The sequence below is a fragment of the Artemia sp. Qi Xiang Cuo genome, chromosome 17 (assembly GCF_049724085.1).
Source record: "Artemia sp. Qi Xiang Cuo chromosome 17, ASM4972408v1, whole genome shotgun sequence".
Lineage (NCBI taxonomy): Eukaryota > Metazoa > Arthropoda > Branchiopoda > Anostraca > Artemiidae > Artemia > Artemia sp. Qi Xiang Cuo.
Window position 1 is genome coordinate 28,303,510 of NC_142810.1, and position 13,717 is coordinate 28,317,226.

At 35.1% G+C, this 13,717-nt stretch overlaps 1 protein-coding gene across 1 annotated transcript in view; it reads left to right on the top strand.

Moving 5' to 3' along the window:
- The first annotated feature begins 210 nt into the window (after positions 1-210).
- Positions 211-13,717, top strand: part of LOC148942070 (sodium-dependent nutrient amino acid transporter 1-like) — a 91,842-nt gene continuing 78,335 nt past the window's right edge. Inside the window, exon 1 of the mRNA XM_089103226.1 lies at positions 211-381. Within this exon, the coding sequence (XP_088959352.1) occupies positions 211-381 (171 nt within the window). The remainder of the gene's footprint in view (positions 382-13,717) is intronic.

Sequence of the window (13,717 nt, forward strand, 5' to 3'; positions counted from 1 at the left end):
CTTGAAAAGACTCCTCCAAATATTTATGGGGGGGGGGGGCCTGAAAGACAATTAATGAAGTACAAGTTCATCATTTTTCGTGGTTTTCATGATGATTTTTATTTGCATGTATATCCCTATGGACCTTGAAAGAGGGGGCAGGTGGCCATGACCCCCCCCCCCGTCCCAGGAATAACTTTCTCAATAGTCCTGCTGGATCGTTGTCGAAATATGGTTCATGGGATTCGGCGATCTGAACAAGCTGATTTTTTGTCGGACCGTTCCACCATCAAGCAGGTTTTCACGATTAGACACATAATAGAAAAAGCCACGGAGTTCCACCAGAAGGCTTTTTTTGCCTTCGTTGACTTCCGTGCTGCGTTCGACTCAGTGGACCGAGAGGCACTTTGGAAGATTTTAGCATCTACTGGCCTCCCCGAGAAATGCTGCAGACTCTCCAAACCTTAACACCATGACACAGAGAGCTGTGTTCAAGTCAATGGCTGGCGCAGCCCATTCTTCCGAATCACGACAGTGGTGCGTCAAGGATGTGCAGTGGTCCCAGAGCTCTTCAATGTCATCGTAGACTACGTTATTACAAACACGACTTCACATCTCAACTTTGGACTCAAGTTTGGAGATCGTGTCATCTCAAATGCTGATTTTGCTGACGACCTGGCCATAGCTACTATTTTTCTCAAGGAGCTTATGCCGGGCCGCAGAAAATCAGGAAGGTATAGGTCTCATAGGAACAAAACTAATACTGGAGATGGGATTGAAAATTGAAACAGAATGAAACTTTATCGCCAAAATAGAAAGGCAAAAGGAAATGCATCCAGTCATAGATTTATAATGATTCAAGATTGTACATCAGTAGAAATCGTTAAATGCATCCTTACATAGATGTATGCTAATTCAAAAGTATATAGCAGCAGAAATCGTTGAATGTGCCCACAAAATCTCATGTCAATTTTTTTCAGCCTTTTTCAGTCGCAATAAAGCTTTATAAAATTAAACGTAAATTTAAAATTTTTAATCTATGATAAGCTTCCTTATTTTTTTTCTTTTTTTATGTTCAAATACGAAAAAAAGACATTGCTTAATAATGGTTTCTTTTCTTTGTGGACCACCTAGATAAACCTGTGGAAAACCTACTGCGTCATTGGGGCTTTACTGAAAACTATATGCGTCTTGAACAGTCTTGGAAAGTATAAACAACATCAAATTGAATATTTCATGAATAATGATATTAACTATTGAAAGATCCATCAGTTCAAGGATTTATTTCACTGTAATTGCATTTTTATTTTCAATACTGTAAGAACTGGAAAAGAAAATATTTGTAATATAATCCGTTTTTAGTTAAGCGCTAATGACACAGAAGGCTTTTGGTTTTTATTTACAGTTAGTAAAGGAGGCAGTATCCAAACACTTGCTTGTAGGGAAACTATATTCGTCTTTAACAACTTTAAAAAGAGCTAAAAAATTAAATTGAATATTTGATGAATAATGATATTAATTACTGAAAGCTCATCAGTTCAAAATTTCACTATAATTTTAATATTTATTTTCAATATTAAGTACAAAAGAAAATATTTGTCATAAAATTGGTTTTCAGTAAAGCGCCGATGACGCAGAAGGTTTTAGACTTTCACAGTGAGAGAAGGAGGTCATACCCAAACTCTTGTTTGTGGTGATTTTTGCTCGTTTCAAGCTTGATTTGCGTATTCAATTTAAGTTTCACTCGTTTTAAGATTTATTTATTAATTTACATTAATATCTATTGTATGTTTGTTTGCATTGATTGTTTATTTAATTTCTGTTCGTTTTAATTTATACTTCAATAGGAAGATATTTTTTTTCATTTTAAGCTTGATATTCATATTCAATCTAAGCATTGTTCGCTTTAAGATCTATTTATTCATTTATAATATTACTTGTTGTATGTTTTTCGTAAAATACTAGTTTCTTAGAATCCTACAAATATAGGTAAATATCAGGAATCGGTTTGTTAGAGCTAGTTTTATAGATATATGCTGCATAGGCTGTGAAGCAGTAAGTTATATTCGTTCTAAGTTTCAGCTTCGTGATTTACTTTTATTAGAAAATTTTTTTTTTGTTTGCATTATTTATTCTAGTTCCAAACTCAAATGTAATGAACTTAAAGCCTTTTGAAAACTTCTTTAAGCCTATTTAAAGGTCATGCGAAACTTGGGTAAGTTTGTATATTGGTAGCCTTAGAACACAATCCTAGACCTCATATCTATAAAGTCAACTGGCCAGAAAAGTTTCATTCATAAATAAACAAAATTGATCGATTGTGTGTTGATAAGGCTCGTATTTGTAAAAAGCTGATGATGTCTCAAATCATCATGTATTTCTTGTCAGATAGTCAAATTATTTGCTTTTGGACCAGATTTAAATATTTACATCCTGTGTAAATAAAAAATTTTCATGATATTGAAACCTCTAGTTTTGCCAGTTTGGTCGTCCAAAATCAAAAATTATTTGTACATTCTATCACAGTTTTGAGACCGAATTCTATAGAATTACTGGTTCTAGCTAATTTTTGTCAAGAAATAAGCACTTTTGCAAAAGCGTTCTTGCACATAATGACTAATTTAACACAAATAAATATCAGTAAGAAACTAAATAATTAAAGAATCAAAAATTGAAAAAAAACATTGCCTGAAATGCGATACGGGGGGGAAGGATACAGGAATGAGAGATTTTACTTGTTTTTCGGGTAAGTTACCAAGTGTTATAGATTATGGGGTTATAGATTATGGTGTTATAAATTATGGGGTATTTAATCTGGCACTTCTTTTTTGTTTTCTGGGTTTTGAGGTAATGGGGCTGGCTGGTTCAGATCGCATGCCTATTAGAATTGAGTTAGATTTAAATTTATATTTTTGAAAATAGAATACACATTTATGGTTAAAGGGAAGATAGATTAGGAGTTTGTGCGTAGGGAGGGTTTAAAGTTTATAGTGATAAAACGAAAAATTTAAGTTTTTAGTTGAAGATACAGGGCTGGATTCATTTATTCAGAAGAATGAGGAAATGGCAAGGGAAGAGGATATAGCAGGTTTTTCTGATTTCTTTTTTTTGCCAGGAATTTTGTATGAGATAGCAGGTAAGGGGGCAATTAGGACAACAAATTATTAAATTTGTTTCGGAATTTAGGCCAAAATATAAATATTAAACCAAACACGAGCAAAAATAAAGTCGAACAATAAATTAAAGCATAAAACAAAATAATCTCACTATTAACCCGTAAATGAATCCTAAAACAAACAGAAAGCATAATACATAAGCATAAAATAAAACGAACAGAAATTACCACAAACAGGATTAGGTCTGACGCACATTATATAAAATATAATTTAGCCCAAATCTTAATTCTTAGGGATAAAACTGAAAAACAACATTAATTTTTTTGTCTTTTATCAATCAATAAAAAAAACTTTGGCAGTTAAAAACGAACAGAAATTAATTTAAAAGAAACTTTCTCCACAAAAGAAGTTTTTTCAGAGAGCAGTTAAGAGCTACGTTAAACAAAAGCCGAGCAGAAATAAAGTCAAATAATAAATCAAGCGTAAAATGAACATAAAATCACAATACAATGAATTAATAAATGAAAACTGAAACAAACAGAAATTACAAAAAATTATGAAGTTAAACTAAAAGCAACAGTAATTACAATAAGTGATCAAGTCAAACTCAAATGAAAAGAGATTATCCCAAATAGTAGCAGGCCTAACTCCTCCTGTCTGTTCTAAAGACAAGAATGTCATATATATTAAACGGTCAATCTACTTTTAATAGTTCTTTTCAGCAATATCGGTTACTATGGTGATTTTCTTTCTTGTTTTGTTAATATTTTGACAAGTAAAAACACACCACTCAAAAAAGAAAAAAACTGTTTTCATGAAAGTGCATGCTGTCTTTTTTCTTTAGATAACATAGAGGGCGTTAGCTCTACTCCTGTTGGTTGTAATTTCTGTTCGTTTTAAGTTTGACTTATTTATTGTGCTTTCTGTTTGTTTTGAGCTTAATTTGCGGGTTAATAGTGAGATTATTTTGTTTTATGTATGAATTTATTGTTCGACTTTATTTTTGGTCGTCTTTGGTCAAATGTAGGAAATTTGTATCGTTAATTTCAAAACAAGGTCAGTTAGCCCCTCTCACACAAATAAAATCGGCAGACAGGCTGATAGTCGCTAGGGAAAGAATTATTTGCGAATCAAATCTTTGAATGATCTTACAGTTGTTTGTTTTTTTTAGTTACTTGACTTGTTAGGTGCAGTTTTCTTCAAACGGTTAGTTTTCTTCTTTCATACATATCTTTTTTCCTTTATTAAAGAGGACGGACACTGAGGACGGATTAGCGGAAATCTTTCCCGAAATTTCTGTTCTTCCTTTTTCGTTCGTTTTTTTTTTTTTTTTCAATGGTTGAAAAAAAAAATAATAATAATAATTTATTATAATTCAAAAAAAAGGCCATACAGCACAGTATTCTTAAATACACTCCACAAGAAAAATAACACTAATATCAAGATACACTCATTGATGTCAACGCTTCATTTACATATTTACATAACTGCCTGATTGTCCTATTTACAGTCGTCTTTTCAGGATCCCCGGGAACTCCAAGTTACCACCCTCAAAATACTTTTCCACTTAATAGAGAAAGTTGCTGACACTCGGCGAGAATATGGGCCACATCATCAATACCTAGGTTACATCTGGGGCAACAACAATCCGCATCTGCATCTGGGGCCATCCTTTTTCTTTCAAATACTCTTTTTCTATTTTTTAGTGGCAGGCAATTCGCTCGGATCTGAAACCTAGTCCTTAATGTCTCCCCCTGTAATCCTAGTTTAAAAAATATTCAAATCCAAATATCTCTTTTACTTGGGAATAAAACTTCAATGTCTCAGATGTTTTAACTTCCCGGGTCCACATTTGGACATCCTGGTCTTTTATTCTTTCTCTAATCATAGCCAAGAACGGCTCATCCTAATCTGAGGGTCCTAGCCCCTCATTCCAAATATAGGATAATCCTACTCCATCCAAAACATCTTTTATCAGAGGCAACAATATAGCGTTGCCTATAGTAGAGGCCATACGGCTCCAATGTTTTATTATTTATTAATTAAAAAAAACTTTCCGAAAAATAAGTTTTTCAAAGAAAAGTAAATGCTATTTTAAACTTAAGCTCAGTAGATACAAATACCTGTTAAAATTCAAACTCAAAACGACCAGAAATTACTATTAAAGAGTAAATGAAACCCAAAACGAACAGAAATTAAATTAACAATCATAGCAAAAAACATACAACAAGTAATAATATAAATGAATAAATAGATCTTAAAGCGAGTAATGCTTAGATTGAATGTGAAAATCAAGCTTAAAACGAAAAAAAAAATATTTTGCTATTAAAGTATAAATGAAACTTAAAACGAACAGAAATTGAATAAACAATCAATGTGAACAAACATAGAATATATATTAACGCAAATGAATTAATGAATTTTAAAACGAGCGAAACTTAGATTGAATATGTAAATCAAGTTTGAAGTGACTAAATTTAAACACACACACAAACTTGGGTATCACATTACTATAGAAGCATAAAACCTTACTTCGGCACTGGCGCTTTGTTGGAAACGATTATAAGAAATATTTTCACTTGAGTGATATTATGACGTCGATAATTACCCACATTTTTAAATAATAATTGTCAGTATATGTATATTATATTTACAATGCACATTTTTTTTCAGTAAGCTAATTTGAATTCTTTTTCAGTAAAGTACAAATTATATTCTGGCTTTTAGAAAGCATAGGGGGTTTTGAACCCTACTCACATTAATTTATGCTCGTTTTGAGTTTCACTCTAATTTTTATTTTAATTTTGTTCGTTTTGGGTTTCATTTATTTATTAATACTGATTTGGGGTAGTTGTATGCTTGGTAGATTATATGATAGTCCGGACGCCAGGTGTTGAAAATGTGAACCATACCACGACGGAATGGGGCTGCTACAAGAATTAGCCTACCCTCCACCCCCTAAATTGACCATGCGGATTCAAAAATACCAATGGCACTTACTTGCGAGTGGTGGAACACTCCGAAACTTGACATTTTATTATATTTTGGTGTTTCATGCAAGAAAATGCATGTTCCACAAAGTTTGAGGTGCAGTTTTCCGCTCAAATAGAAATGCTTAGAAGCCACAGAATGTTTTCATAACAAACTAACACGATTAGTTACAAATAATGGCAGAGTTAAAAAAAATGGCAAAACTATATGAGTCTTGAACAGTCTTGGAAAGTATAAACAAAATCAAATTGAATATTAGACATATAATGATATTAATTGTTGAGAGATCCATCAGGTCATGATTTTTTTCACTGTAATTTTTTTTTTCATTTTCAATGCTGTAAGAACTGGAAAATAATAAATTTTTAATATACGAGTAATTCGTTTTCTGTGAAGCACCAATGACGCAGAATGCTTTAGGTTTTTACAGTTAAAGAAGGGGGCAGTATCCAAATTTTGCTTGTAGTGAAACTATATTTGTCTTGACGAATCTTTAAAAGAACTAATAAATTAAACTGAATATTTGATGCATAATGATATTAATTGCTAAAAGCTCATCAGTTCAAAATTTTACTGTAATTTTAACATTTATTTTCAATATTAAGTACAAAAGAAAACATTTGTATTATAATTCGTTTTCAGTAAAGCGCCAATGACGCAGTAGGTTTTAGGCTTCTGCAGTGAGACGATACCCAAACTCTTGTTTTTAGTTATTTTAATTCGATTCAAACTTGATTTGCATATTCAATTTAATTTTCACTCGTTTTAAGATTTATTTATTCATTTACATTAATATATATTGTATGTTACTTCGCATTGATTGTTTATTTAATTTCTGTTCGTTTTAAGTTTCATTTATACTTTAATAGCAAAATATTTGTTTTCGTTCGTTTTAAGATTGATTTTCATATTCAATCTAAGCGTTACTCGCTTTAAGATCTATTTATTCATTTATATTATTACTCGTTGTATGTTTTTTGCTATGATTGTTTATTTAATTTCTGTTCGTTTTGGGTTTCATTTATTCTTTAATTGTAATTTTTGGTTGTTTTGAGTTGTAACTTTAACAGGTATTCGTATGTGCTGAGCATAAGTTTAAAATGACCTTTACTATTCTTTGAAAAACTTATTTCTCAGAAAGTTTTTTAATTAATTTTTTTTAGTTTTTGATTGCAAAAAGTTTCAAGTTTTTATGGCATGGGGGGGGGGGGGGTACTTAATGTCCTATTATTATTGAATTTAAAAAACCGATCTAGAAATTTCAATTTAAATCGAATGAGGCGTTTTTCAAAGTCTATACGATTACCTCTTTGATAAAAACATTATATATGAACAATAGACAGCTTGCATAACTTGTGTAAAGCGATTGACAACAATGAATGGATTGAAAAAATAGCTCCAATAAGGGGGTTTAGACCATTTCACTTGCTGACACAAAGAAATTACGACTGTTTGGAATTGACCTTAATAGGAATTTGTGTGCCAAAGCAATTTTGGATCTATCACAGAGTATGTATTTTAACCTTATAATTGAATCTTTATAATAGATTTCCAATGCGTTCTTCCCATACAAAACCCTTTTCTATAAGTTATAAACCCCCCATAATAGGTTGTGCAACAGAGCATATCTTACAAAACCCATCCCTGGGCCCTGGTGGTCTGTGTCGACACCGGAGTTTTTTGTTATCAGAACTTTGAACTATTTTAACATAATGACTAACTAAAAATTTTTATCTCATACATTTAGGGCGTGGAGGAGGGAGAGGGGCTAGTTGCCCTTCAATCTCTTTTGACTCTTAAAAACTGAACAAGAACTTTCAATTTTCAATCAAATGAGCCCTCTCTAAAGTTTATACGAGCGACCTTTCCATAAGAAATAATATAAAGGATTTGGAGAATCCTTATACTACAACCATGGCCCTGAGGGCTTTGGAGGAGTTGTAACCCTCAAAGACCTAATTTCCAGAACTTAAAACTACGTTTAATAAAATGGCTGTCTTAAAATTTTGATTGGATGTCTTTGGGGAAAAAGGTGGGCGTGAAAGGGGGGTTAGTTGCCCTCAAATCACTTTCGACTATTACAAAGGGCACTAGCCCTCGGAATTTCCAATCGAATGAGCCTTTTTTGAAGTTTCTACGACACCGCGTTCTATAAAAACCTTATATGCCCCCAGGACATAACTTAAAACCCTTGCCCTGAGGGTTGTGTGGGGATTGTCCTCCTCAAAAACATACTTTCTATTTTGAAATCAACTACGCTGAACAAAATGCCTATCTCAGAATTTTGATTGGATGTGTTTGGGGAAATGATGGGCGTGGGGGGGGGTCTAGTTGCCCTCCAATCACTTTCGACTATTAAAAAGGGCACTAGCACTTTAATTTCCAATCGAATGAGCCTGTTTTGAAGTTTCTACGACAACACCTTTATAAAAACCTTATATGCCACCAGGACATAACTTAAAACCCTTGCCTTGAGGGTTGTGGGGGAGTGTCCTCCTCAAAAATATATTTTCAATCTGGAAATCAACTACGCTGAACAAAAATGGCTATCTGAAAATTTTTATGGGATGTGTTTGGGGGAATGATGGGCGTAGGGGGGGGGGGGGCTAGTTGCCCTACAGTCACTTTTGACTATTAAAAAGGGAACTATCCCTTTGAATTTCCAAACGAATAAGCCTTTTTTGAAGTTTCTATTACAACGCCTTCTATAAAAACCTTATATGCCCCCAGGGCATAACTTAAAACCCTTGGCCTGAGGGTTGTGGGGGATTGTCCTCCTCAAAAACATGTTTTCTATCTGAAAATCAACTACGCTGAACAAAATGGCTATCTCAAAATTTTGATTGGATGTGTTTGGGGGAATGATGGGCGTAGGAGGGGGGGCTAGTTGCCCTACAGTCACTTTTGACTATTAAAAAGGGCACTATCCCTTTGAATTTCCAAACGAATGAGCCTTTTTTGAAGTTTCTACGACAACGCCTTCTATAAAAACCTTATATGCCCCAAGGGCACAACTTAAAACCTTGCCCTGAGGGTTGTGGGGGATTGTCCTCTTCAAAATATATTTTCTATCTGGAAATTAACTACACTGAACAACATGGTTATCTGAAAATTTTGATTAGATGTGTTTGGGGAAATGATGGGCGTGGGGGGAGGGAGGCTAGTTACACTCCAATCACTTTCGACTATTAAAAAGGGCACTAGCTCTTTAATTTCTAATCGAATGAGCCTGTTTTGAAGTTTCTACGACAACGCCTTCTATAAAAACCTTAAACCCTTGCCCTGAGGGTTGTGAGGGAGTATCCTCCTCAAAAATATATTTTCTATCTGGAAATCAACTACGCTGAACAAAAAAAGCTATCTCAAAATATTGATTGAATGTGTTTGTGGGAATGATGGGCGTGGGGGGGGGGGGCACTAGAACTCTCGATTTCCAATCGAATGAGCCCATTTTGAAGCTTCTACGACGACCCATTCCATATGAAGAGCCTCTGGGGAAAAAAATAATAAATAGTTGGAATAATAAAACAAAATAATAAAACATTGGAGCCGTATGGCCTTTACTATAGGCAACGCTACAGCGTTGCCTCTGATTTATTTTTATTTTTTTTTCTCAGAGGCACTTCATATGGAAGGGGTCGTTGTAGAAACTTCAAAGGGGGCTCATTCGACTGGAAATCGAGATTCAAGTGCTCTTTTTAATAGTCTAAAGTGATTGGAGGGCAACTATCCCCCCCACGCCCTTCAGTCCCCCAAATACATCCAATCAAAAGTTTGAGATAGGCATTTTGTTCAGCGTAGTTGATTTTCAGATAGAAAATATGTTTTGAGGAGGAAACTCCCCCACAACCCTTAGGGCAAGGGTTTTAAGTTATTCCCTGGGGGCATAACTCAAAGGGCTAGTGCCCTTTTTAATAGTCAAAAGTGATTGGAGGGTAAATAGCCCCCCCCCACGCCTATCATTCTCCCAAACACATCCAATCTAAATTTTTAGATAGCCATTTTATTCAGCGTAGTTGATTTTCAGATAGAAAATATGTTTTGAGGAGGACACTCCCCCAAAACCCTCAAGGCAAAGGTTTTAAGTTATACCCTGGGGTATGTAAGGTTTTTATACAAGGCGGTGTCGTAGAAACTTCAAAAAAGGCTCATTCGATTGGAAATTCAAAGGGCTAGTGCCCTTTTTAATAGTCAAAAGTGATTTAAGGGCAACTAACCCCCCCCCCCCCTCTGACGCACACCTTTTCCCCAAACACATCCAATCAAAATTTTGAGACAGCCATTTTATTAGACGTAGTTTTAAGTTCTGGAAATTAGGTCTTTGAGGATGACAACTCCCCCACAGCCCTCAGGGCAAGGGTTGAAAGTTATGCCCAGGGGGCGTATAAGGTTTTGTATAGACAACATTGTCGTAGAAACTTCAGAAAGGGCTCATTCGATTAGAAATTTAAATGGCTAGTTCCGTTTTTAAAATTCGAAAGTGATTCTAATGCAACTGACACCCCTTCCACACCCACCATTTCCCCAGACACATCCAATCAAAATTTTTGTATAGCCATTTTGTTCAACGTAGTTGAAAGTTCTGGAAATTATATGTTTGAGCAGGATAATCCCCCCACAGTATTCAGGGATAAGGGTTATAAGTTATGCCCTGGGGGCATGTAAGGTTCTTATGGAAGAATGCTCGTATAACCTTCAGAGAGGGCTCATTTGTTGGGAAATTGAAAGTTATAGTTCACTTTTTAAGCTTCAAAATATAATGGTAGTTAACCAGCTGCCCCCCCCCCCCTAAACCCTTTTTTTCCAATTGCATCCAATAAAATTTTTAATATAGCTATTTTATTAAAAATAGTTCAAAGATTATATAAAAAAAAATCCGGTGTTGACACAACCCACCAGGGCAGGCGTTGTAAGTTATGCCCTGGGGGAATATATGGGTCTTATGGAAGGGATACTCGTATTAACTTCAAAGAGGGATCATTTTATTGTAAATTGAAAGTTCTAGTTCACTTTTGAGAGTCAAAAGAGATTGGAGGGCACCTAGCCCCCCCCCTCTCCACGCCCTTTTTTCCTCAAACCCATCCGATAAGAACTATGAGATAGCTTTTTTTTTAATAGTTCAAAGACCATAAAACTCAGGTGTCAACACAGCCCCCCAGGGCTCGAGGACAGGTGTTGTTATGCCCTTGGGGAATATATGGTTCTTGTTGAAGGGATGCTCGTCAAAAATACAGAGATGGCTCATTTGATTGGAAACTGAAAGTTCTAGTTAAGTTTTTTGGAGTCAAAAGATACTGGAGGTGAACTAGCCTCTCCCCCACGCCCCTTTTCCCCAAATGTATCCAATATAAATTTTGAGATAGGCATTAAGTTAAAAACTTCTCAAAAGGCAGATAACAAAAACTCAGGTGTCGTCACAACCCCCCAGGGCCCGGGGGCAGGCGTTGTAAGTTATGTCCTGGGGCATACATTGTTCGTATGAAAGGGATGCTTGTATAAACTTCAGAGAGGGCTCATTTGATTGGATAGTGAAAGTTCGAGCTCTCTTTTTAATAGTCAAAAGAGATCCGACGGCAGCAATCCCTCAACCAATCTGATGAAAATTTTGAGATAGACATCTTGTTAAAAATAGTTCAAAGGTCGGGTAAGAAAAAATCCGGCGTCAATAGAACCGCCCAGGGCACGGGGGAAGACATTCTAAGTTCTGCCCTAAGGACATGTATAGTTCTTATGAAAGGGATACTCGTATACACTTCATAGAGGGCTCATTTGATTGGAAATTGAAAGTTCTAGTTCACTTTTTAAGAGTCAAGAGAGTTAAACTTGCCCCCCCGCCCACGCTCTTTTTCCCCAAACCCGTACCCTACAAATTTTTGAGATAAGTGTTGTCTGAAACCTATGATTTGGGATATGTAATTTGCTATTTCTGACTTTTTCATAACCGGATTTCTTAGTCTTTCGTAGGTGTGTGGTGTCTGAAACCTATGATTTGGGATGTGTGGCTTGCTATTTTTCGACTTTTCTGAGCAGAATTTCTTAGCCATTCATAGGTGTGTGTTGACTGAAACCTATGATTTGTGATGGTTCATTTGCTATTTTTGACTTTTCTGAGCTAGATTTCTTAGCCTTTCATATGTGTGTGCTTTCAGAAAATTATGATTTGGGAGGTATAGTTTGCTTTTTGGACTTTTCAGAGCTAGGATTCTTAGTCACTCATAGGTGTTTGTTGTCTGAAACTTCGAGTTTGGGATGAGTAGTTGGCTATTTCAGACTTTTCTGAGCTAAGGTTTCTTAGTATTTCGTAGGTGAATGCTGTCTGAAACTTATGATTTGGGATATGTAAATTACTATTTTGGGCTTTTCAGAGTTGGATTTCTTAGTCTTTCATAGGTGTGTGGTGTCTGAAACCTATGATTTGGGATGTGTAGTTTGCTATTTTCGACTTTTCTGAGCTAGGTTTCTTAGCCTTTCATAGGTATGTGGTGTCAGAAAATTATGATTTGGGATGTGTAGTTTGCTATTTCAGGCTTTTCTGAGCTAAGGTTTTCTAGTATTTCGTCGGTGAATATTGTCTGAAACCTATAGTTTGGGATGAGTAGTTTGCTATTTTGGTCTTTTCTGAGCTTGTTTTCTTAGTCTTTCTTAGGTGTGTGTTGTCTGAAACCTATGATTTGGGATATGTAGTTTGCTATTTTTGACTTTTCTGAGCTGGATTTATTAGCCTTTCATAGGTGTGTGTTGACTGAAACCTATGATTGGAATGTGTGGTTTGCTATTTTTGTCTTTTTCTGAGCTAGATTTCTTAGCCGTTCATAGGTGTGTGTTGTCTGAAACTTATGATTTGGGATGTGTAGTTTGCTATTTGAACTTTTCAGAGCTATGATTCTTAGTCTGTCATAGGCGTTTGTTGTCTGAAACTTCTAGTTTGGGATGAGTAATTTCTGCTATTTCAGGCTTTTCTGAGCTAAGGTTTCTTAGTCTTTCATAGGTGAATGATGTCTGAAACCTATGATTTGAGATATGTAAATTACTATTTCAGGCTTTTCTGATTGGGATTTCTTAGTCTTTCATAGGTGTTTGTTGTCTGAAACATATGATTTGTGATGTGTGGTTTGCTAGTTATTAAAATTATCAGATTAAATTATTATATATTAAAATGTGTTTGTTGTCTGAAAACTATAGTTTGGGATGACTAGTTTGCTATTTTTGACTTTTCTGAGCTAGGTTGCTTAGCCGTTCTTAGGTGAGTGTTGTCTGAAACCTAGGATTTGAGATATGTAAATTACTATTTCGGGCTCTTCTAAGCTAGATTTCTTAGTCTTTCATAGGTATGTGTTGTCTGAAACCTATGATTTGGGATGTGTGGGTTGCTATTTTTTGACTTTTCCGAGCTGGATTTTCTGAGCTCGTTTCTTAGTATTTCTGGTGAATGCTGTCTGAAACTTACGATTTGGGATATGTAAATTACTATTTCGGGCTTCTTTCTGAGTTAGATTTCTTAGTCTTTCATAGGCGCGTGATGTCTGAAACCTATGATTTGGGCCATGTAATTTCCTTTTCTGACTTTTCATAACCGGATTTCTCTTGGTCTTTCGTAGGTGTGTGGTGTCTGAAACCTATGATTTGGGATG